The sequence below is a fragment of the Rousettus aegyptiacus genome, unplaced genomic scaffold, assembly GCF_014176215.1.
Source record: "Rousettus aegyptiacus isolate mRouAeg1 unplaced genomic scaffold, mRouAeg1.p scaffold_m13_p_3, whole genome shotgun sequence".
Classification (NCBI taxonomy): Eukaryota; Metazoa; Chordata; class Mammalia; order Chiroptera; family Pteropodidae; genus Rousettus; species Rousettus aegyptiacus.
This window is the reverse complement of record NW_023416306.1, coordinates 173,554,452-173,577,897: the sequence shown is the minus strand read 5'-3', so window position 1 is coordinate 173,577,897 and position 23,446 is coordinate 173,554,452. Positions and strand designations below refer to the sequence as shown.

Sequence of the window (23,446 nt, the reverse complement as noted above, 5' to 3'; positions counted from 1 at the left end):
TAATACATTTTTATTTTGCCATCAAGGATTTAAAATTTTTATTCGGTTGAATCTGTCTGGGACTTCCTGTCTCCCTTCAAAGGAAATTTCCTTAGTTGAACTGGGGTGCCAACGGCAGAACCCCGAGTGTATCCTCCAGGAGAAGGGCTGCCGTCACAGGCCTGCGCCTTGTCGTCAACGCACGCTCAGGAGCGGCTGCAGACTGAGCGTGCAGTTCACAGATGACAGACCGCAGGTGGTAACGAGCATGAGAGACACAGCCTTGGGTGGTGAAGGGGACACACCTCACAGGTCGAGGTTTCGGTTTCCGAGCAGGACTGACAGCGTTTGGAAGCGACTGGCATTTCTCAGGCTGTCTGCGGCACGGGGGTGACGGCGAGCTCGCCCGGCATTTTCGGACGCCGGTTTGGCCATCGGTTCTTTGTCAGCGCGTAACACTCACATACCTCGTGACTCAGCAATTTCTTTTTTTGAGAATTTCTCTTACGAGAGATACATGTGCAAGCACACAAGCGTATACCTACGAGGATGTTCTCGCAATAGGATTTGAAATGGCGAAAACCGAAGGCGTGGAACACCCACCCGAAGAGAAGGAGGCTAATTGGGTGAGCGTCGCGGCTGCGGCGTGGGCAGCAGCCGCGAAGGCGCGGGGTGGCGGGAAGGGCGCCCGCGGGCCGCGCGCGGGGGAGGCATCTGCCCGCGGACCTGCACGCTCGCTTGGAAAGCGGTCGCCCAGTAGCGTGGCGGGGCGGCGGCGGCGGATGATAAGGGGACGCTGTCCTTTTATTTTGTACATCTCTCTGTTGCTTGATTTTTTAAGTGAGCACGTATTGCTTTGGCAATAAAACACAGGAGTTTTCATTGCTTGTAACAAAGGTGGTGATGCGATTTTCAACCGCCTGGTCGTGTCTTTTGAAGGAGCGACGCCACGGCGTCCTCGCTCTGGGACAGGCGGGACGTGAGTTCGTCTGAAAGCAGCCTGGAAGAGGCGTTAATTCTATTAATTAATGCATCCGCAGATCCCATCTCAGCAAAGGCTGTCTTAATGAGGCGCCTGGGCATCCATTATTCATTCATCTTATGAACATCGACTCTGGGCCCGGCTCCTGTCAGACAATGTAACAGATGTCCCCGTCGAGGCTGGGGCCGGAAAAGCGCAAGGAGCTCGCAGACCCACGCCCCCCTCCCCACGCCCCGGCCTCACCACGCGGGGTGCTCTGGGCAGGTGGCCTCGGAGCCCGTCCTGCTGACCCCGCTCCCCTGCCCTCTGACCCCCTTGCCCCACGTTCCTCATCAGGGACCGCTGCAGAGTGGCCATTCCAGCCTGGACTGCACACGTCGCTCCCGCCCCTGTCACCTAGCCGCCTTTCCTTAAGCCATTGGGGACGCAGAACCAGCCTATGTGAGGCCCAGGCAAGTGGCTCCTAGTAGGTTAGTGGCAGAGTTGGTCCCCGATAAGCGGACCTACCGCTGTTCCCGTTCGCCCTCGGGGTATCCATTCCACACCCCCACCCGCGCGCGCTCGCTCTGCTTCGGCCTCCAGGCCGCCCCCCGGGAGCTGTCCGTGGTGCTGACCGCAGGCGTAGCCCGCGTTTGGCCGCTGCGCACGCATCCCGGGCGGGGCGCGCAGGACCCGCCAGCGCCGCCACTGCGCAGCCTCCCGCGCGGCCCCGGCCCGGCCTGCGCGCGCGCCGGCGCCAGGAGACTCCGGCGGCCCCGGCTCCCGGCCCCCGGCCCCCGGCCCCCGGCACCCCGCTCCCAGCCCCCGGCCCCCGCTCCCGGCCCCCGGCCCCCCGCTCCCGGACCCCGGATCCCCGCTCCCAGACCGCCCGCTCCCGGCCCGCGGCCCGCGCCGCTGGCCCCGCGCCGCCCGCCCAGCCCCGCGGCCTCCTCCGGCCGCTTCCTCGCGCGCGCGGCACGGCCATGGCGCTCAACAATTTCCTCTTCGCGCAGTGCGTCTGCTACTTCCTGGCCTTCCTGTTCAGCTTCGTGGTGGTGGTGCCGCTGTCCGAGCACGGCCACGACTTCCGCGGCCGCTGCCTGCTCTTCACCGAGGGCATGTGGCTGAGCGCCAACCTGACGGTGCAGGAGCGCGAGCGCTTCACGGTGCAGGAGTGGGGCCCGCCGGCCGCCTGCCGCGTCGGCCTGCTGGCCGGCATCCTGTCGCTGCTGCTCGCCGCCGCGCACGCCTGGCGCGCGCTCTTCTTCCTCTGCAAGGGGCGCGAGGGGTAAGTGGGCGCCTCGCGGCCGCCCGCCCCGGCGGACGCAGCCCTCGGCCCCGGCGCGGCGCCCCTGTTGCGCCCTAGCGCCCCCAGGAGCGTGTGTCCCTCCATCTCCCCGGGATCTAGGCGGCCCTGGGCCCGCACCCCGGCCACGCACACTGCCGTTTGCCCAGGCACCATGACGCTCACGCTCACCCGTCCTCCGTGTTAGGCTAGGGGTCCCCCCCTCCCGATCCCGGGGTGTGGATGTTGCACTGTCATCTGGAGCAGGCCTGCGCCGGCTCGGCCGGGCCTCGCCAGTCAGCACCTTGGACAACCCCCCCAACACTCCCCAGCCCCCTCACCCCGGTCTCCGGCCTGCGCTCTGCTCCCCTGGAGGCGCGAGGGACCAGGCCCGGACGAGGGCGACCGGGCAGACGGCGGATGGGGGAGGGAGCCCGGGCGGAAGGGCCTCGCGTCGTCCCTACCAGCCTCGCTCCTGGTCCCTTCTCCTCTTCTCCTTTGCTGCCCTGGTCCTGCTTCAGAAGCGAGTGGGATGTGATTCGCCAGGGTGGGGGGAGGCAGGGGCACCCCTGGAGGATGGGCGACATCCCATGCGTGTGAGTTTCCTGGGTCTGCTGTACAAAGTGCCGCAAAATGGGGCTTAACTGGATTTGCTCTCAGAGGCTTCTGGAGGCCAGATGTGCAGGGTCAAGGGGACGACAGGGCTGGTCCCCTCTGGAGGGGGCGCCTTACCCAGGCCCCTTCCCAGGCCTCTTCCCAGGCCTCTTCCCAGGTCCCTTCCCAGGCCCCTTCCTAGGCCCCTACCCAGGCCCCTTCCCAGGCCCCTTCCCAGCTCGAGGCCGCTCCTCGGCTTCCGGCTGTCACCCCAGTCTCTGGCCTTGTCTCTGCTTGGCTTCTCCTTCTGTCTCTTATATTCTAGAACGACGGCAGTCTTTGGGTTCAGGGCCCACCCCAAACCCAGCATGGCTTCATTCGAGACCTGTAGCTTAATCACATCTGCAAAGACCCTATGTCCAATTGAAGTCACGTTTGCAGGTGCCGGGGTGGACTCAGACATACGTTGTTGGGGACATGGTTCAACCCGCTGCAGTACGGTTCTGGATTTGGGGTCCGCAGGAAGTTGCATGTCAGCCTGGGGAGGCCACCAGGTGTTGGGGGGCTCGGGCTCTGCCTGGGGGAGCCCAGGCTGGTCCTTGCCTTCCTCAGCCCGCTCGAGGGCTGGCGTCCTGGGGACATGCTTGGCACAGCGTCTGCACCCACTGCCACGCCCAGGTGTCACCCCAGGCAGCGTCCCCGTGCAGGCCGGCGCCTCCGAGTGTGAGACAGGGTGGCGTGGGCAGGTTGCGGTCCCTCAGCCTGGGAGGCTGCGGGCAGCGGGCACAGGCCTGTGGGGCCGCGGTTTGCCGTCACGTCGTGCCCATTATTCCAGCGCGTCCCCACGAGACAAGTGGCTGCATGGCGCTCAGGGCCCAGCTGGCGAGGACTCTGGGCAGGGCCCGGCCTGTGTGGCTCGGAGTGCCGTGGGTGACCTCCGGAGGCTGGGGCCAGACAGGCCTGCAGGCCGGGAGAGGCATCCTGGTCACTCGGGGCTGCCATCTCACATGAATGGGCAGCAAACCCGGGGGATTCCCAAAGGCAGCCCCTGTCCTTTGTCATCTTATAGAAGGTGACCTTCAGCTCGGTGGCACTGGCATCGCCAGCCCCATTTTAAAGCTAGAAACCCGAGAGCTGGGGAGTTCCTGTGTCCCCCCCAACCCCCGCTACGTCGGCCTCCGGGGACGGGGACGCTCGTGCTCTGGGGACGTGGCCTGGTCCCTTTGCGTCGGTTCCAGGGGCTCACCTGCCCCACCAACGGCGACCTCTGTCCAGGCTTCGATCATGGCAGCCAAAGCTGCGGCCAGCCTTTTCTTTTCCGGGGACGTCCGTTGCACAAAGTCCTGGGCCATCGGGAGCAGCGGCCAGGGCCCCACGGCTGTGCAGCCACCTGCCCCCACCTTGTCCAGCGGGCGGCCCGCCAGGTGTGGCAACGTGTGTTGAGAGCGCCCGCCCTTCGGCATCCTGGGTCCGGCTGCGGGACTGGCCTGAGCGCTCGTGGCTGTCCAGGCCGTGGCTGCCTGCCTGGGGGAGCCCCAGCTGGAGGAACCCCAGGCCGGCGCGTGCCTCATTCGCCTCCGTGCGCCCGGGGCTGAGCGCAGGGCACAGTGCTCAGGGTCCCCGAATTAGTGTTTGTTGATCGAACGACAGAACGACGCCGGCATCCTGAGCGCTGCTGCCTCACAGCCACTCGCCCCGATATCTTTGCAGAGTCACAGTGCGGCCAGGGGCTCAGCCCTCCGAGCTGGCTTGTCGGCGAGTTCCGGACCCCCAGGAAAGGTGGGTCTGCCTCGTCCGGCTGCAGGCAAGATGGTCAGCCAGGGCCGCCCGTCAGCGCAGTTGTTGGTTAGTCCGCGTGCACCAGGAGAGTCGGGGCTCAGCCAGCAAGGGGGCTCCGGACAGCCAGGCCAGGACGGGCAGTTTGAGAGAGCTCATGTGATGGGCGGGGGCTCTCCGGGCCATTGATGCCCCACCAGGGACGTCACTGCCCTCTCTCACTCGGGATTTTAGGGGGCCTACCTGCTTAGGGTGAGTGTCCACACTCATTCTTTTAAGGCCCCACATCCGAGGCCACCAGGACCGCCCCCCCCCGAAGACCACGGGCGGAGCCCACTCTTTGGCTGCGTCCCGAGCTCACGGGTCAGACTCTGCCTTCGCAGTGCTACCTCCCTCCTCCTGTGGGGTGCATTCCGTGCAAAGTGGGGGCCTGGCTGCCTGTGCCTAGGACTGGGAGGGGTTCGGGCACCGGGGGCAGCTTCCTGCGCGGGGCTTCCTGGCTGCTGACTACAGGGGTGAGTGAGTGGCTCTGGCACCTGTGGCTTCCTGGGAGGCTCACTGTTTCCGGGAGGACGGAGGATCTGAGGGTGACCCGCGAGCCCTGGGGCCTGGGCAGCTCGGCCCAAGTGGGGGCCTTGCGAGTGTCCAGGTGGCTGTGGTTTGTGATTGACGGCTGGGGAGCACTGGGTTCAAACAACCCATCTGCCTGCCCACAGCCTCCCTCAGCCTGCAGACCGCTCCCAGGGCTTCCCGGGATGCTGTCGCCATGGAGACGGCACATCCAGACAGGGCACCCTGAGAGGCTGCGGGAGAAAGATGGCATTAACCCTGTGTGTGCGGGCTCCCCGGCCCTGACCGCTGCCCTGTCCAGTCCCTGGGGGAGGGGGCAGGTGGTGGGGTGGCGTCGTGAACTCGGGGGGGGGGCGGCGGGGGCGAAGAGACTCTGGACACACCCAGCTCTTCAACAATCTGGAGCCCAAGCTGGTTCCGAGGAAAGCGACCAGGGCCGGCGGGAGGGGCGGGAGAGGCTGGTAGCTGGAGGCGCCCCAGCCCGCGCCCTCCCCAGTCCTGCCGGCGTCCCGGGGGTGCAGCTGGGGTGTTGGGGCCTCCTGCTGGGTGCAGGCGCTCTCGGAGGTGGCAGGGGCAGAGTGTGGCTGGTCCTGGGCCCTCCGTGTGGGGGGCGCTTCCGGCCACACAGGGAAGGACAAGCCACTCACACGCTGCTCTAGACGGCCGTGCAGGCCGTGGGGCGGTCACTCCCCCGAGGGAGCGGGCTTTGTCGGTAGGCGGTTGGCCTGGCTGGCCTGGCTGGCCTGGCCTCTGCACCCTGGCCATCCCTCCCACAGGAAGGCTGCTGTGGGCAGCAGCAGGCCCGTCTGGGACGCGGGGTGCCTGAGGACAGGGTGCTTGGGGGGCTGGCAGGGGGTGGAGGGCGGACAGAGGACTGCTGTGGAATCGACGGTCCAGCGGGCTGAACCTCTGTGCCCAGGGTGGGCCGCTGCTTTGCTCTGCCTGTGGAAGCCCCTCCTGGCCCCCCGGGACCAACGAGCTAGGGTGAAGCTGCCATCGGGGACTGCAGAGTGAGCTCTGGGTAACCCCTGCTCCTATGGACTGGGCTGTTCCTACAAGCTGAGTCCCACCCGGCCCCACGCTACCCCACAGGGGTGCCCCCCAGGGGTGCGGCTGGCCCCTGAGCCAGTGTCCAGGCATCGAGCTCCTGAGGGTGACCCCATCTCCTGCACCCCCTCCTCCATGGCAGCCCAGCCCAGCCCCCTGCACCCAGCTGCAGGCCGGGGAGCAGGGAGCCCGTCCCAGCCTGGACGGGGGGCAGAGGTCAGTCCTGGTCAGGGGGCGTGTGCACAGTGCGCCCAGGGCAGCAGCGCCCCGTCTGTCACCCCAGTTTCCATGGTAAGCAGTGGGGCATGTTCTGCGTGGCTCACAGGGGGAGCCGAGGCCCAGAGCGTGACGTGAGGAAGGTCACGCACTGGCAAAAGCGCTGCCTGGTGACGGCCTCGGGGGACGGGCTCTTCCGTGTCCCGCGTTAGAGCCGACGGCCCTGAGCCCATATTCAAGGCACCGGGGCCGGCTGGGTTTTGAGTTCAGAACCGAGTTCAGGACCGTGTCTGTCAGGGTCCCAGCCGGGAACGATGGCTGAGGCGCGAAGGTGACCAGAGCAGGGTGGTGGCCAGAGGCTGAGGCGTGGGCCGGCTGGGGCCCTGCAGAGGCGTCCCCGCCCCCAGTGGGGGGGCCCGGGAAGGGGAGGGGGTGTGGAGGAGCCTTCGCTGGAAGAGCGTGGCCAGGTGAGCACGCACCCCCTGCCCTCCCACCCTCCCTGCGAGGACCCAGCGGGGGCGGGGACAGGGGTCACCTCCTGGCAGAGGGGGTGGGGCCTGAGGCGGCAGGAGACTGCCGGTCTGGTTTGGCTGGGTGACACAGCCGCCCAGCTCGATGAGGTCCCCAGGGCTCGGGCAGAGCAGGGCACCAAGCGCAGGGGGGCTCTGCAGTGAACACGCGGCCGTGACCCCGAGCGGGGACCTCGGGTGCGCCAGGCTGCAGCGCTGGACTTCGGAGGAGCCGGCCGTGGCCTTGCACGGGGCGCCGTGCCGGCCGCACTGGCCCGCGGTGTCGGCCCCGCACGTGCGTGCGAGCGTGTGCACGCCCGCTGGCCGGCCCCTCCCTGGTCGCTTCAGTCACACCTGTCACCTGGCCTGTCCCAGCCCCCTGCGGACAGGTTCGGCTGCCATCCCGGCTCCGGCGGGCAGTCTGTGGTCCGTGCAGGGCGGACAGTCCTGGGGACTCAGCCGGTTCCGCTGTGTGTGTGTGTGTGGGGGGGGCGGGGGGAGGCTCGCAGTGCTTTCTCAGGTGAATGAACGAAGGCGCGGTGGCTAGACAGTGTGCGGCCCGGCTGTGCCCAGTCACCGCGTCGATGGCGGCAGCTCAGCCGAGCTCAGTGGGACCCTGCTTAGTAGGTGCCTGTGGAGCGGGTCTCGCGGGTCATTCCCCTCAGATTTGCTGCTGTCCGCACCACACCTGCTGGCAGGCGAGGGAGAGGCTGGGCAGCTGTCCCTCCTGAGGGAGATGCCCTGCGGTCCCCATGGGACAGCCCGTGTCCCCCACTCCCACAGACTCGGGAGCACCCAGGCTCCACCTGCCAGGGCTCCGTGCGGGACTCTGGACCTTGGGCAGGGGGAGGTGGCTGGGCAGCGGGCGCCTGGGCGGGCAGGAGAGGCTGCCGGGTGGGGCAGAGAGCCCGAGGGTGTGCGGGTGCCCCCGGAGGGTGAGCACTGGTGCCCGTGTGGACCCGGGGGCGGCCCTGAGCGGCCCCTGCCTCCCGGGTGCCCTGCCCTGATCGCGGCTCGGCCTCTCGGCTTCAGCGGGGCCATCAGAGCAGCGGCCAGGCGCACACCGGACGCGGGTCCAGGCCAGCCTGGCCGGCGGCCGGGGGAGCACACGGCCTTGGAGGCGCCCGTCAGCGTGTGTGCAGGCGGGGCCCCAGCCTGGGGCTGGGACTTGGGGGGCTGTGGGGACAGCAGGAGGGCCGGCACGGTGTGGGAGGCCTGCGTGGCTCCCCGCGCCCCCTTCACGGCCCCCGCGGCCCCACTGACCCAGCCCGTCGCCCGCAGCTCCCTCCTCTGCGCCCTCCTGCACCTGCTGGCCGGCTCCTTCGCGGTGCTCCTGGTCTTCATCGCCAGCACCGTCGTGAGCGTGGGCTTCGCCATGTGGTGCGACGCCGTCACCGAGAAGGGCACCGTGCCCCACAGGTGCGCCCCAGAGGCGCCTTCCTGGACGACCGTCCTGAGCCGCCTGCCGCCCGCCCGCCAGCTGCCCCCGGGACCCGCCTCTCCGCGTCACTGTCCCCCTTCCCGGTTCAGGGAGCCCAAAGCCTCCAGCACGGCGGGACCCCGGGGCGTGCCCCGTGGGGGGCTGGGAGGGCAGAGCTTCCGATGCCCATCACATCCTGCAGGGTGGACCCTAGGTCCCTGTTGGCAGCCTTGCGCCCTGAGGGCTTGGAAGGGGTGCGGGAGCAGCTGGGGGGGCAGAAGCCTCGGGGTGTGGGTAGGGGTCCTCGGAGCCCTGAGCAGGGGTGGCGTCTGGCTTGGGGGCCGCCCCGGGTAGAGCATGGTGACCACCTGGCCCCCAGGGACTGCCTGCTGCCCTGCCCTAAGGGGGAGCGTTTCGTGGAAGGCGAGACCCTTGGGTCACCTCTTGTAGGGGCTCCACTTTATTTAAGTGAAATCAGGCCTGGAACCCCGACATGTAAGATGGGTGGAGAAGCCGAGGTGGGGGCTTCTTACCTGCTCCTGCTGCACCTCACCTTGGGGGCCCGGGCTGCAGCCTGGGGCACACGCCGGGGAAGCTGCGAGCACCCCGGAACCCGCCGCCGGCAGCCCCTCGCGGCAGGGGGGTGTCTCGCCCGCACTGACCCTGCTGGGACCCCAGAACTCTTGCTCCCTCACCCACCAGGATCCCTCAGAGTCTCGGGGGGCCCTGGGCACGGCCTTGGCCTTCTCCGGAAAGATGCCCCAGCTCTCTCTGCCCCTCCACGATGAGCCCTGACCACCGGCCCCTCCGTCTCTGGGCTGCGCACCCCTGCAATGTGTCTGGCCGTCTCAGGGGGCTACGGGCCTGGAGCCCCGGCCCGTCCACTCCAGGCTTGAGGCCTGGCCCGGCCCAGCCACCCACGGGCCTTGTGGTTGAGCCTGCCAGGCCCCACGTGACCATTGGCCAGTGCTGCGCGCCGTGGTCGGCGAGGCGGTTGGGGGTGGGCAGGGCGGTCCCACTTCTCAGCCTGTGACCCTGCAGGGCTGGGGTGCCGTGGGGACAGGGACAGTCTGCAGGAGAGCCGAGGCTGGCGTCACTGTCCTCCACTGTCCAGGGCTGGTTGGGGCCAGCTCTGCAGGGTCCCGGGCCCACGGACAGGCGTCCCCCGTCTGCCCCGCCTCAGGGATCTCCACCTGCCCTTCGGGGGTGGCGCTCGCTGCCCCCTGTGCTCGGTGGCCCAGCAGGGACCGTGCCCCTCTGTGCCTTGCCGTTTTAGCTGCGAAGAGCTGCAGGACATCGACTTGGAGCTAAACGTGGACAACTCCGCCTTCTACGACCAGTTTGCCATCGCCCAGGTAGGCGGGGTCCCGGGCAGGAAGCGGGGTGTGCCTGCCCTCCAGGAAGCTCCAGTCCACTCTGGGGAGCTCATGTGCCGGACGCAGGCATGCCCGATGTGTCGCGGTCAGTGAGGGCCCACGTCCACGTCCCGGTGGGTGATGCCAATGGCCCTGAGGCTGCCAGGGTGGGGCGGCTCCCTCCAGCACCAAGCAGGGCCGGCCGGCACCCACGTCCCCTGCGGACCCCAGACGGGCTGCTCGAGGCTCATGCTTGCTGGTGGCCAGCCCGAGGACCGGGCGGGGGAGCCCTCTGGGCCTCTGGGTGGTGGCGGGTTGGGGGACCGGGCGGGAGCCGGAACCGCCAGAGACCCCTTCACGCAGACGGGGTGGAAAATGCGTCCGCCCTAAATCGGGCCTGTTAGGTGAAGGAGGGGCGAGGGGCCTGATGACAAACGCCCACGAGCGAGAGCGGTCCCTGCGGCTCGGCCTGGCTCTGCTTCAGCGGCCGGTCCCTGCGGGTAAAGGCCAGCGTGTCCCAGCCGCTGCGGGAGGCTCCGTTGGGGACCAGCTGCCGGCAGGCGGGCTGCTCTGCTGTTGTCCTGCCAGGGACAGGGGACGGCCCGGCCCGGGGGCCAGCGCAGGCGCAGCAGTGGCTGCACGAGACAGGAAGAAAGTCGACCCCAGGACGCGTCCACCGCTCTCCTGCCCAGGGGTCCCGTCCTGTCCCTGGAGGAGGGGGCACCAGCGGAGGGCTCTGGGTCCGGCCGGCCCCCCCACTGAGCCCCTCTCTGCCCTGTGTAGTTTGGCCTCTGGGCCTCGTGGCTGGCCTGGCTGGCCGCCACCACGCTGGCTTTCCTGAGGGTCTACCACAGCTACCGGCAGGACCTGCTGGACAGCCCGCCGCAGGAGAAGGCGCTGCTGCTGGCCAGGCCGGGCGCCCGCGGCTCCTTCCGGGAGGAGAGCGCCGTCATCTAGGCGGCCCCGGGCGGCCCGCCCGCCCAGGGCCGCCCGTCTGCCCTGGCGAGTGGCCCCGGCAGAGCCCCGCCCACCCTAGCCTCGCATGTCCACCCCCCGCTGCCCGGCGCTGCAACCCTCGCCCCAACGCCCCTGCTGCCATCGTGAGTGAGGCTGCCGAGGGCCCCATGTCTGTTCCTGCAGAGGGCGACAGCCCCCGCCTGCCAGGCCCAGGGGGAGGAGCGGGGCCGGACGCAGGCTCTGAGCCGAGGGTCCGCCAAGGGCTTGGGTCTGCACTCGTGGGTGGCCCGGAGCTGGTCTGGGGCAGGTTAGGAGAGACCTGTGGCCACTTCCCGCAGGGTCACTTGCAGAGGGGGCCTGTCGCTGACACCTCGGCCTGTCTGCAGGGGCTGCACCTGGCACCCCCAGACGTCCATGCCCCAGGGGCGTCCGGGAAAGGGGCAGCTGGGCCGGGAGCGGGTGCTGGGGCTGTGTGCCTTGCGGTGGGTGGGCTGGCCCTCCGGGACTGGGTGGGAGGCCAGGCGGCTGGCCGGCCCGGGGCTCCTGCGTGTGCCCCATGCTGCTTCTCCCCGTTGTTTGATAACGGAATCCGTGTTTGAACTCTATTCTGGCTAAACCGAAAGTAAAGATTCTTGACCTTACGCGCGTCTGTTTCTTGAGGCCAAAATAAAAGGCGCTGGACGCCCTCGCGGGGCGCGGCCCCTTCCAGTGTGTTATCTGCTCGTCGTTTAGGGGAAGATCTGCGTCTGCTCCCGGGGTTCCAGGACTCCAGGGCCAGGAGCCATGCCCCGCCCCCCCCCCACACACACGGGGGTCCCGGGGGTCCCACCGTCTCGTGCCGCTGCTCCTGCGTGGCTTCTGCAGGCGGCTCTGGGTGGCGATTGCTCAGGGTGACGGTGTCCACCTCGAGTGCTTTCCAGGGGTACAGTCCGTGGGCCTCCGGGGCCAGCACGTCTCTGCGGCCGTCGCAGTGACCAGCCCTCGGCTGAGAACCACGGGCCGTGAGGAGGGGCAGCCTCGTCCCTCCCTGCAGCCACGGTTGCCAGGTTGGGTGGGGCCAAGCCTGGGCCTGTGCCTGCCTGAGCTCGGGCACGTGACCTGACCGCTCCGAGCCTCGGTTTCCCCATCTGGAATATCCTCTTGTGGAGATGAGGTGAGGCGGGGTCCCAGGACCTGGCTGGTGCAGGAGGGAGGATCCCCAAAGGCCAGGGTCTGGGCCCCCACTGTGGACCCCTCTCTGCTGGGCCTCCTGCCGGTCTCCTGGGCCCTGAAGCCAGGAGGGGCCCGGGGTCCCTACCTCTACGTGCGCCCTGAGGTGAATCCTGCAGCAAAGCGGCCCCTGACCTCCTCCCAGCGAAACCCACAGGCAGGGAGAGCAACAGCGTGTTTTAACAGCAAGTCAGCTGCGCAGGCGGCGGGGGCGGGCGCTGAGGGCGCGGCCCCCAGACACACGTCCGAAGGCCGTCCCCGGGCGGGCTCGGCCCGACGCCGCAGTCCCTCCTGGAGTCTGACCGCCGGTCTCCCTATCTTGCCCAGGCCTCCCTGCTCCGGGCAGGTCGGGAGGGTCCCCGGAGCTTGTCACCAATGTCCTGCCTCTTGGCCCTTTGCCACCCCCCTCCCCCCCCCGCTCCACACGACCAGGCAGACGGCTGGGGAGCAGCTGGACAGGACGCATTTCCCCTGGGGCGTGAGGGGATCCCAGGCCGGGCCCATTGCAGAGTCATAGCTGGGCACCCCAGCACCACCCCCAAAGTGGGGAGTCAGGGAAGGGGTAGGGACTCCTGCCCACACCGACAACCCAGCTCACTTCTCCCGACCGGGTTTCGGGGTGTGGACCCTGCAGGCCTGAGTGGCAGAAGGCCATTGCCATGTCCTGGGACGGGGGAGGGAGGTCTGGCTGGCCAGGGGGTTCACAGTGAGTGGGTCCTGATTTTAGCACTGGAAACTTCTGATACAGGCTGTCACGAGACCCCGGCCTGTGAGACGGGGGTCGTGCTGCTGAGGGCGGGCTGGGCCACCTGCTGCGGCCGTGCGTCTGGTCTCGAGCCTGGGGCCCCTCGCGGCCCTGCCCGCCGGGCGCGGGCGTGGAGGCGCGTCCGCTGTCGCGTGGCCGGCGGGCGCCATCAGAGCTGCAGGAGGCAGTGCCGCAGGCGCAGGACCAGGCCGAGGAGCCGGGCCTGGAGGCCCTCGAGGGCCAGCGCGATGGGCTTGGTCCCCGCGCAGTACAGGCCCAGCGCCAGGGCCAGCAGGGCGCACAGAGACAGCCGCAGCAGCAGGGAGCCTCCGTGGGGCCGGGGCCGGCTGGGCGCTGGGGGCCGGAGGGGACGAGGTGAGCCCCAGCCTGCAGGCCGACCCCCCAGGAGGACCCGGGGCCCTGCCTCCCTGTGGGGCGGGTGGGGAGCTGCAGGCAGAGCGGGGCCCCCCCGATGGCTGGCACTGTGGCTCTGCCCATCAGTCCCCGTGGGGTGCGGAGGTCCCCCATCCGTGCCCGGGGCCTCTGGGAGGGTGTCCAAGGTGGCCAGGGTTGGGCCACACCGGGCCCCTGCGGGAGGCGGGGCGAGGGCTCAGACTTACCCGTGGTGCTGGCGGCGGTGCTGGCGGCGGTGGGGGCGGCGGTGCCGGCGGCGGGCTCCCTGCGGGCGATGTCTGGGAAGGAGAACAGAGTGGGCTCGGCAGCGAGCCCCAGGCCTGGCCGAGCCCTGGGTGGCAGCCTCACGGGGGGCTGGGCACAGGGCCAGCGATGCCGTGCTGACCCTCGGCCCGACCCTCGGCCCACGGGAATGCCGAGAACGAATGTGAGTCATGCGAAGCTGCTGAGGTTGTGGTGACTTGTCGCACGGCGTGGCTGGCTGGCCCGGGGCTGGGTCCCACGGGAAAGGCCAGAGCGGGAGCGGTGGGCGGGGGGCGGAGAGCGCCGCTGGGGGCTGGGGGCTCGGGGGCAGGGGGAGCGCGGGACGGGAGCGGCCCCGCTGGCCTTTCTGCGAGAGGACGGCAGGTGTTGGGGCAGCTCCGGTTGTACTGTTTTCTGCCGGTTGCTGTTTTATTAACTGTCACTCTGTCTGGACAGACCCTGTGAGCCCAGGCTTTATTGGGGTTACGCCGTGAAGGCAGAGGCGGCCCCTCACGAGGACCGGGGACCACGTCGCCCACCCCGCACAGCCCCAGGCCCGGTCTTACAGTGGACGGCCACCTCCAGGGGCTCGTGGAACTGCACGCGCCTCGTGGTCCTCTGCAGCTCAGGCCTGTGGCCGTGGCTTCGTCTCAGGATGGAGGGCGGGCACTTCTGGTCACCCTCCTGGGGCGGGGGTGGGGAGCAGGGGGAGCAGGCAGCAGTGAGCAGCTCCCGCCGAGCCCTCAGGGGCCAGAGGCAGGCTGCCCGCCAGGATCCCGCCCCCTCTGCTGGTCCGAGCAGCCGCACTGGGGGGGGGCCCGGACAGGGCGCCTTGCAGACCAGCCCTCCATCCCAGCCCCAGCCTGGGGGGCCGCCCCGCCCTGCCTAGGAGCAGCCACGATCCGATGCCACGGACGTGGTCAGTGCCCGCTCAGGCCCACATCTCCCGCCAGGGCCGAGGGGCCATGATCATTTTCACGTGACAATGGCGATGGTGGCCCCTGACACCCACTGAAGGCTGTCTTCATGTCTGCGCTGCATGAGTGAGACATCGCTGACCCCCGAACGCTCCGCGTGGGGGTCTCCCCTGCCCGGGCACCAGGGGGGCGCCACGCTTGAGCCGGCCCTGTCCCAGCTGGGCGCCCCGCGGGGGCCCAACAGCTGCCTCCTGTCACACACTGGACCTCTGTCACTTGCCTGTGAGCACCAGGCCACCGGGCCAGGGAGGGGCAGAGCCTGGACTCACGTGCCCCCCAACCCAGCCCCCCGACCTCGTCCGGCCCCCCCGCCCCTCCCGTGCGTGCTGTACCCTCACCCTCGCCCTGGTTGGACCCTGCACCCTGGTCACGCCGTGCCCACCCTGGGGCCTGACACCCTCTCTGCCAGACCAAGGTGCACTCGAAGTGCCACTTCCTGTGCCCACTCCGTCACCCCTGAGAATTCCCTTCTGGGGGCCCCACGGGTGGGGACTGCTCGGGCCCCCTTCCATCTCCCCTACCCTCCACCCCCAGTGGGGGCCCAGCTCACGGAGCTGGTGCCACGGGCCCAACACTGGGGACCCAGGCCCCCCGGAACCCCTTACCCGCCTCGCCCCGGGCCGCGGTGAGCCCTGAGTGGCCCACACATTCTTCCTGGTCTGATGCCGCGTCTCTGGCTGGGAGTCGGGGCTCGAGGCCCGTGCTGCGGTCCTCATTTACTGTGACATGGTCCTGGAGAAGCGGGGACGTCACTGCAGAGAACTCTCCGCGGGGAGCCGGCTGGCTCCCTCCGCCCCTCGGCCTCCCTCCCGGGTGCCCCGCGCCCAGAAACCTCAGCACTGCTGCCGCGGGCGGCTCCCCCGTGCCCTGCCCCTGTCAGCTGGGTGCTGTTCCACAGGCGAGGTCCCCTAATTTAGAGCCACACGCCGTTATCCAGGGGTTTGGGAAGTTTGTCCTTCATTACTGTCACTCGTAACTCTGGGAGGTCAGAGATGGAGGCTGCAGTGAACGTCTCAACCACCTCCTGTCATGAGAGTGGCTCGGAGTGGGTGAGGGGGCCGGGGCTCCCCGGGGCGGGGAAGCTTCTCCAGAGGTCGTGCTCACCATGCCAGGTGGGGCTGGAGCTGCTGGGGGCACCCCAGTCCCGCCCAGACTCTGTCCCTGTCCCCCGCAACTGCTCACTTATGAGGCATAAGCGGCATGGGCATTGTCATCAGTGGCCTGGTTGCGGGGGGCTGCTGTGCACCCATCTCTCCTCCCTGAGTGCAGCCCCTCTGGGATGAACCCCCTTTCACATCGTGGGAAGGGTCTTTGGCTTCTGAGGCCTCCCCTGTCCTGCTCGGCCGGGCTCCCCAGGTCCCCAAGGGCCCTGAGTGACGGGCCCACAGCATTGCAGCCCATGTGGGGAAATCGAGGCCAGAGCCGGCTGGGGTTCCCCCACGCAGTGCCCCAGGAGCCCGAAGGAGCAGGGCACCTCGCGGCAGGGAGGGGCTGGCGTCAGGCGAGGCAGCGTGAGCTGGGCCCCGCGCCACCTCCCAGGTGGGAGTCGGTGGCCGGCTGTGCCCTGAGCCCCCTCAGCAGGCAGGAGCCGAGCTCCTGTTACCCACGCCCCCAGACACCCCGGGACCACCGCGATCACGTCAGAAGAGAACGGTCTCCTACCGCAAGTAGGGTCAGGGGGGCGCCGCCAGCCGGGAGGACCAGGCCGAGGGAGCCGGCCTATCTGAAGGCCCAGGGCACCTGAGGCCCAGCGGCCTGCCCTGGGGCCCGACGCAGAGGCCGCGGGTGCCCAAAGCCCTGGGCGGGGTCCTGGGTGATGAGGAAGCAGGCTTGCAGAGGCTGGCGGCGGGCTGAGCCCCGAGGGGACCCACAAGCCCGGACGAGGGCAGCCTTGCCACGGCACCCAAGCATGGAGCCCTGCTGCCCACAGGGTGGCGGGCAGCAATGTGTGAGTGCACACGTGTGAGCATGCGTGTGTTTGTGTGAGTGGTGAGTGTGCAATGCATGTTACAGTGTGTGAGTGTGAGTGTACGTCTGCGCAATGTGATATGTATGTGTGAGCATGTGTGTGCATTTGTGTATGTAACAGAGTATCCGCATGTGTGTGATGTGTGATATGTTGTGTGTACATGCATTTGTGTGTTAGCGTGTGTACATGTGTGAGTGCGAATGTACATCTGTGGTGTGTGAAACGTGTGTGAGTGTGTACATGAGTTTTTTGTGAGTATACATCTATGTGATGTGTGATACAGATGTGTGCATGAGTATGCATTTCCGTGTGAGTACATCTGTGGTGCATGTGTGTGTGAGTATACATCCGTGTGATACGTGCATGTGCACATGTGTGTGCATTTTTGTGTGTGAGTCTGAGTATACATCTGCGTTACGTGTGTGTTTGTGTGAGTGTACATCTGACACGCGTGAGTGTGCGCGTGCGTGTGCACCTGCGTGTGGGCGTGAGTGTACGCCCGTGCGGCACTGCGTCTGGTGCTCTCCTCTTCCCGCAAACGTGGCGCACACTACTGGCCGAGGAGCGCAGCGTGGACCCCGCCGTGTGGTCCGGCTGACAATGTCCTCGCGGTTACTCCCGCTTTTCGACCACGGAAACCCGGGCCCTCATGGTGGTCTGTGCGGCGACCAGGGGACGTGGAGGTCTAGGACAGTGGTGACCCGTGGAGCGCGGTCGTCCAGTCACCTCCCTGCCACCCTCCGAGTTCACCAGCTACGTGAGTGGCGGGGCCGAGCAGACGCACAGGCCCCCAGAGCGCGAGGTCCCCGTCTGCGGCTTGGGTGGGCGGGGGGCGCGCGGAGCGCAGCGGGGACGTGGGGTGGCGGGCGCGCGGGGCGGCGGGCGCGCGGGGCGGCGGGCGCGCGGGGCGGCGGGGACGCGGGGCGGCGGGCGCGCGCGGCCTCTCGCCACGCAGCACGAGCTCGAGCTCGGTTACGCAGCCGCAGTGGCTTCCAGGCCGGGTAGTTTCACTTTCACGATAAAGTCTAATTCTGCTGTTAGTGTTTTACGTTTCATGCGTCCTTTTTAATGTGCCTCTTATATTTCATTATGTTATTTTTTACGGCAAAAGCGCCTTACCACCAGTTAATAAGGTGGCATGAATGTTTGTGGCGAAGATGCTTGTGGCGAACATACAGAAAACCGTGTGTGCATGTGTGCAGGTGTGTGTGGTGTGTACGTGTTAGTGTGTGAACTTGCGTGTGCTTGTGTGCACACGAGTGGGTGTGAGTGTGCCTGCGTGCATGCGTGTGCAGGCATGCAGGTGCCCGTGGAACGTGTGAGTGTGTGTCCCTGGCACTGCCCGGGCCACATAGCTCAGTGGTTCTGGTGTGGGCAGCCTGATGGCTTCGGTCAGCTTCGTCGGGGCCCCGTGTGACCGTGTGTGACCTTGGGCAGGTCTCTGCCCTCTCTGTGCCTCAGTGTACCCAGCTGCCACATGGGAACAACAGCAAACCCACGTCAACGGCGCAGAGGTGGACCTGGGACAGAGCCTGTGCTTGGTGACGTCAGCCACGGCCACTAGCACTCAGGGAGGGGGCGTGACTGTGTATGCCTGGGACAGTTCCAGCCCCTAGTGGACAGCGAGGACTCCCTGTGGGACGTCCCCTTCCCCTTCCCCTTCTCTGGCCATGAGCCTTGGCTGGAGCCCTTCTCTGCTCCCAGTGGCCTCCCCGCCCCCACCCCGTCCCCCTGGAAGGCTGGCAGCAGGGCCCTCGCTGGCCCCAGGGCTGGCTTGAGTCGTGGATTCTGCCCTGTTTGGCTCAGGGAGCCCAGTGAGTGGGGCAGCTGCTGTGGGCCTCGGTTTCCCCACCATAACACGGGAGAGGGCGAGGCTCAGGCACGCTGGGCGGGTGCCGCTGGCTCTCAGTACTGCCTCCTGCCCCCCAGGCCTCCGCGTGGGCCCCCCAGGGCTGGACGCTGGAGGGCGGGGCCTGCGTGGGGGCCTCTGGCAGGGCTGCTGTGTAACCCGAGTGCCCTCTGCTCTGAGGCCAGCTCGTGACAGATAGGTGATAAAGGGTGGAAAATAGCTCCGGGCCAGGGGCCTGCGGGGTGTCACCCTGCCCCCCACCCTGGGGAGGCCGCGCCCCTCTGAGGCATGACCCCTCTAACCCCGGCTCCCGGCCCCTCTCTGGCAGCGCAGGCTGGGCACCACCTTGGATCCTTGGGACCCAACAGTCGACAGTCCCTGGTGTCGCCCTGTGCCCCCTCCCTGCCCACCTTGGCTCGAAGCCCTTGGGAGACAGTGACAGCACCCACAGGGCCTCGGGAACCCCCAGAGCTCTCTCCCAGCCCCCCACTCCCACAGCCCCCAGGGGGCACAGGGCTGGCCTGGATCCACGCCTGGGCCCAGTCACCTCCCTGCCGCCCGCCCGCACCGGGCCCCCGTGGGCCGCCCGCTGGGCCTCCCACCTCCCCCCAGGCCGGGAGTCATGGCCTGTCGCACCTCCGGGACCCGACACGCATGCGCGCCCCGTCCTTCCTCGCGCCCCCTCCCCACTGCGCTGCCCGCTGACGTGTGCCCACGCTCGCCGGGCGACCCTCCGAGACCCCCAGTGCATGCTCACCCTGCCCGCAGCGCCCCCCGTGGCTGGCAGTGGCCAGGCACCCCCAAACCCGGTTCCGAGACCCGCCCCCCGGGAGGACCACACGCTCAGGGGCAGAGGAGCTTGCCAAGGCAGAGGGGCCCCCCAGGTCCCCGACAGAGCCATGGCCAGGCCCCCTGCTGTGCGGGCACTGGTGACGCCCCCTCCCGGGGCCCTGGGGCTGCGGAGGGCAGGAGAGCCACACGAGGACCTAGCCCAGGAGGGACCGGGGTTCCGGGGCGCTGGCTCGCACCCCGCATGCACATACGCTCACACGTGCAGACAACCTGGAGCACGCACTCACACCTACACACGCACACGCGCTTATACACACACCACACACTTACACACCCCACACTCACACCCCGCACGCTCGCTCACGCACGCTCGCCGGCCCACCTGGCTTCCCGCAGCTCCCCGCCTGCCCTCCGTCCGCGGCGTCCGAGCCTGGAGCAGGGGAACCGGAGCTGCCGCTGCTCACAAGCCAGCGGAGAGATTCGCTTACAGCCGAGGCGCCCGCCTCCCGGCCCCCCGGGCAGTGCAGCCCGGGGCGCTCTCGCCCAGGGCTGGGTGGCTCTGGGTGGCGTGTGGGCTCCCCACGCTCTGGCATTCGCTCCGGGCCGCTTGGCTGAATTGAAGGGGACTGGGGCTGTGCTCTCTGCCAGCTGGAAAGGCGATGGGGGCCGCGGGCACCCCCGCCAGCCTCCCCTCCCCTGGAGCGGCCGGAGTGCGGGCCGGGGGGACTGGCGGGGGCTCCCCAGATAACATGCACTTCTGAATTGAGCAAGAGAGCTCCCGAGGAGGCCGGGCTGGGCTGACTGCCACCCCCCGGCTTGCCTGCCCATTGGCCCTGGCCGGGGGACCAAAACCAGGAGCTGGACTGGTGGCTCCCGTCCCACGCCAAGACGTGAGGCCTACACGTCTCTGGGGCACATTTGGGATGTGGGGTAACAGCGGGACCGAGAGATGGCTGTGCATCTGCAGTGAGGAGCCCTGGAATGGGGCGCGGCTGGCCTTGGCCTCTACTGCCCCAGGCAGGCGGGGCGGGAAGACTGGGGTGGCCACGCCCTGAGTTCCAGTCCCCCGAGCAGGACGGGGCGTTTCCCAGCCACCCAGAGCACCGCGGAGCCGGAGGCCACGTGCCGACCGTCCTGGGGGGGACGCACACAACGGGTGCCAAGTGACTGGCGTCTCGAGCTGCAGGGGTGCCCGCCGGGCTGGGCCGGGGCCCGACCGGTGAATCGGCTCGGAAAGGGGCCATTTCCTGGGGATTCCCCAACATGGTGGCCTGGGCTCAAGTGGCCTGAGTCAGGAACCATTCGGGCTAGCCAGCCCGCGTGGACGCACCCTCAGCAGGCCCCAGGGCCTTCGGGGACGGCCTGCTGCCCTCTGTGCCTGGCTCTGGTCCCCGCTGTCATAGAGAGCCCAGTCCCCTTTCCTGTGACCCCTTCGCTCAGCACACCTGCTGCCTGGCCTCGGCCCCCGGCTCCTGGTGGCTTCTGAAGGGACAGTGCCTGGCTCATTGTCCAGCAATGTTTGGGGAGACCGAGCTCTAGCCTCTGGGTGGGAGCTGGCTGAGTTGCCACCTGGCCCGCAGGGAGCCGGGCCTTGCACAGGAGCTCGGCTGGGGGCTGGCGGGTCAGGCCTGGCCTCCCGGGAGGGCTCAGAGTCCCCGGACCCGGGAAGTCCCTGAGCGCACTGGCCACCCCCACCGTATAGATGGCACACACGTGAGCATCAGAGGGAGCTGGCCTCCTGGGGCCACCCTGGTTTCCCTGGGACTGAGCCTGTTTTAATACTGAAGCCCACGCCCTCCACCCCCAGCCCGTCTAGGGCCACAGGGGCCCTCAGCCTGGCCCCCATCCGCGGCCCACCTGGTCCGGGTCAGGTTCTCTGCCCACGTCCACCGCTGGGAGTCCCTCTGCTCTAGAGGCTCCCTCCTCTGATGGGGTGGGGGTCCCCCTGCTCTCCTGAGCCGGATCTCACCTGGCTTCCTGCTGAGGCTGTGAGGGACCGCGGTCTCCAGGCCCCGTAGTGTGCCCCCTCCCCGCGCCGGCCCCCCCCGCCGTGGGCTCAGTCCAGGGCAACACCCCTCCCTCCGCCCCGGCCCTGGAGGGGCGGGCATCGGGCTGCCGGGCGGGTGGAGCCGAGCCTGCCCTGAGTCCGTAGGCTCTGGTCTGGCGGTGCTGCCCGCCAGGCTCAGGGTCGATCGGCAGCCAGCCCGCGTCCCCGCCCCAGGCCCCTCTGCAGGGCGGCAGAGCTGGGCCGAGCTATAATTACCTCTCCCCTTGGCAGAGATAGCAGTGACCCCGAGGACAGGCTGCTGGCCCCAGGGTGGGATAGGAGGTGGCTGTTTCCCAGGCCCTGGGAACACAGGCCTGGCCTGCGGACAGGACAAGGGTGGGTGCCCCCCTGCCCCCCAGCCCCTAGGCCCATCCCGGAGCTACGCAGCTCTCAGAAAACTCACGGACTCAGATCAGGGGCAGGAGGCGGGCGATGTGGGGGCCGGGCCAGGTGTGGGCGGCAGGGGGCCAGTGTGACCACAGAGACCAGCCCTTGGTCGGGTCCTGCCCCCGAGCGGGACCCTGGGCTGGAGAGGCGCCCACCCGGCCTCCAGCCCCGACTGGTCTGGCCCGGGGTCCCAGGAGGAGAAGGCGGCATGAATCCCAAGCCACCGATTCGGAGCACACTGGCCGAGCTGCAGCATTGTCCCTGCAGGCAGGGGCAGCGTCCTGGTCAGAGGTAGTGGCCTGGGGAGGGTCCAGCATGCCTCAGGGCCCACCCTGGAGGGCTGGGGGCTGAGGGCTCTTGGCTCCTGGGTATAAACACCTGCCTGGCCAGTTCTGAGTTCGCCCCTCACTTGTGATGAGGAACAGCTCAGAAAGGGGAGTCAAGTAGCCCGAAGCTACACAGCCAGGAGGCGGCGGGCCTGGCCGGGTCTCCATGTCCCCATCTGCTGGTGCCTGCGGCAGTCCGGATGGAACCAGATCTGAGAGGCGGTGCGTGAGGCCTGGGGCCGGGTGGGGGCGCAGCACCCCTACAGGTATGTAGGTTTCAACCCACGGAGGGGGGCGTGGGGAGACCCCTGTCTGTCGGTGCGCCTTCCCTCAGGAGTGGAGCCTGGGCGTGCCGGGCTGCGAGGGGCACAGAGGGCCCCGGGGGCCTCAGAGGCCACAGGGGCCACAGGGACCCGCTGCTGTGCTCATCCCTGAGGAAGCTGGCAGGGCCTGGGGCTGGGACCCCCCTGCCCATGTCCCCTGTACCAGGTAGGCCAACAAACGCCCCTGGGGATGGCTCCCGCCTCTGGCCACAGTCCACTGTGCCCTCCACAGCAGAGCAGCTTGAACAGGACGAGGTAAGCGGTGTGGCTGTTCCCACAAGGCCCTGCTCACCACGGTGCGTGAAACCAGGCGGCCGGCCCGCTGAGGGCCGGAGAGTGCTGACCGGGGGGTGGCCGGAGCCACCTCTGCCTGGCTTCCTGTCCACAGGGGGACTGGAGCCTGTCCCCACCTGTTCAGGCCAGAGTGGAGGGGTGGGGAGCTCCTCACCCCCCAACCCCTGAAGTGCCAGGTCGCCGGCAGCAGCTGGCCTTGGGGAATTTATTACCCCGAAGGCCCAGGTGCTCTGCAAATGCCTCTCTCAGCAGGTCTCTAGTGCCCCAGCCTCTGTAGCATGAGGTAAGGGGAGCCCTCGGAGGGTCCTGGGAAGAAGGCGGGCACTATGGACCCGCAGCCCCCCACCCCACCCACCCCCGTCCAGCCAGGGGCCCAGGCAACAACCCCCCATTCCGTCCTGCAAGCTGGAAAAGGGTAGAACCCCTATGTCCCTCCCTCCCCACTCCCTGTTGCCCCTGAACTGTGCACTGCACACCCGCTCTGCGATTTCAGACTTTTCAGAGCGTAGAGAACACATTTCTGTTATTTTCTGTTGCATAGTTCAGCTGGTTTGTGGCACTTTCTCATGACAGTGACAGTAGATGAACTGTCTGTCTTAAAGACGACATCCAAAGCCAGCTATGGGGCTGGAGTTGTGACTGGGCGCGGGAGCAGAGGTGCAGGGTGTGGTCCGAGGACAAGTGTGAGGACCACGGGTCCCAGGGGCCGTGGGCAGCGGGGAGAGTGGGGGCTCCATGCACCTGGACCGAGCGGGGAGGGGCGGGCTTGCCCCAGTGGAAGTCGCAGGTGGGCCGGTGAGAGAGAACCGGGGGTGAGGGTGAGGGGGGCAGGAAGGGAGCATGGGGGGAGTACGGACCCCAGAGGGCTGGGGAGAACCCGGCGGGAGCCGCCAACAGTGAGGTAGTGAGTCCTCCATCGCTGGACACAAGCCAAGGATGAAACCTGCCTCGGGGCCTCTCGACGGCTCCATGTAACACTGAGACAAGGTGTGGGGTGGGGGTGTGCAGAGGGTGGGGACCCACAGTAGTGAGTATGTTGGTGTCTGGCTTCTGTGTCACAGCTTGTCACCCTCAGACGGAAGCAGGGCCCCTGGGTAGCTGGGGCCACGTCTGGCAGCTCCACACCCAGCCAGAGCCCCTACTTGAGAGATGGGGTGGCCAGGCCGTGTCCCCCCAGAGCTGGCCGGAGCCCTGGGCATGGT

The 23,446-nt window shown here is 68.3% G+C and overlaps 2 protein-coding genes across 6 annotated transcripts; one reads left to right on the top strand and one right to left on the bottom strand.

Annotated features, from left to right (window-relative positions):
• Positions 1-1,805: 1,805 nt before the first annotated feature.
• TMEM179 (transmembrane protein 179) lies at positions 1,806-11,310 on the top strand. Of its 2 annotated transcripts, XM_016121514.2 has the most exons (5): positions 1,806-2,228; positions 4,530-4,598; positions 8,219-8,356; positions 9,634-9,712; positions 10,496-11,310. In XM_016121514.2, exons 1-5 carry the CDS (start codon positions 1,924-1,926, stop codon positions 10,667-10,669), a joined length of 765 nt encoding a protein of 254 aa, XP_015977000.2. In that variant the 5' UTR covers positions 1,806-1,923; the 3' UTR covers positions 10,670-11,310. The 2 variants fall into 2 exon arrangements, with proteins under 2 accessions (XP_015977000.2, XP_015977001.1); XM_016121515.2 differs by lacking the exon at positions 4,530-4,598.
• Positions 11,288-20,856, bottom strand: CUNH14orf180 (chromosome unknown C14orf180 homolog). Of its 4 annotated transcripts, XM_036217928.1 has the most exons (6): positions 19,250-19,866; positions 15,090-15,235; positions 14,863-14,989; positions 13,847-13,964; positions 13,244-13,315; positions 12,662-12,977 (listed from the first exon to the last, which is right to left on the bottom strand). In XM_036217928.1, the coding sequence occupies exons 3-6, from the start codon at positions 14,971-14,973 to the stop codon at positions 12,793-12,795; spliced, it is 486 nt and encodes a 161-aa protein (XP_036073821.1). In that variant the 5' UTR covers positions 14,974-14,989; positions 15,090-15,235; positions 19,250-19,866; the 3' UTR covers positions 12,662-12,792. The 4 variants fall into 4 exon arrangements, with proteins under 4 accessions (XP_036073818.1, XP_036073820.1, XP_036073819.1 ...); XM_036217925.1 differs by having other exon boundaries at positions 11,288-13,315; positions 19,250-19,835; XM_036217927.1 differs by lacking the exons at positions 15,090-15,235; positions 19,250-19,866 and adding an exon at positions 20,725-20,856 and having other exon boundaries at positions 11,288-13,315.
• Between the last annotated feature and the right edge of the window lie 2,590 nt (positions 20,857-23,446).

Bases quoted from the DNA above. Each gene is read 5' to 3' on its own strand.
- TMEM179 (XM_016121514.2), top strand. From the start codon at position 1,924: ATGGCGCTCAACAATTTCCTCTTCGCGCAGTGCGTCTGCTACTTCCTG. The intron at 2,229-4,529 runs GTAAGTGGGCGC...ATATCTTTGCAG, and splicing joins CTCTGCAAGGGGCGCGAGGG to AGTCACAGTGCGGCCAGGGG. The intron at 9,713-10,495 runs GTAGGCGGGGTC...TGCCCTGTGTAG, and splicing joins ACCAGTTTGCCATCGCCCAG to TTTGGCCTCTGGGCCTCGTG.
- CUNH14orf180 (XM_036217927.1), bottom strand. From the start codon at position 14,973: ATGAGGACCGCAGCACGGGCCTCGAGCCCCGACTCCCAGCCAGAGACG. The intron at 13,965-14,862 runs GTAAGGGGTTCC...CCCCCGCCCCAG, and splicing joins CGCGGCCCGGGGCGAGGCGG to GAGGGTGACCAGAAGTGCCC. The intron at 13,316-13,846 runs GTAAGACCGGGC...TCTCCTTCCCAG, and splicing joins CCTGGAGGTGGCCGTCCACT to ACATCGCCCGCAGGGAGCCC.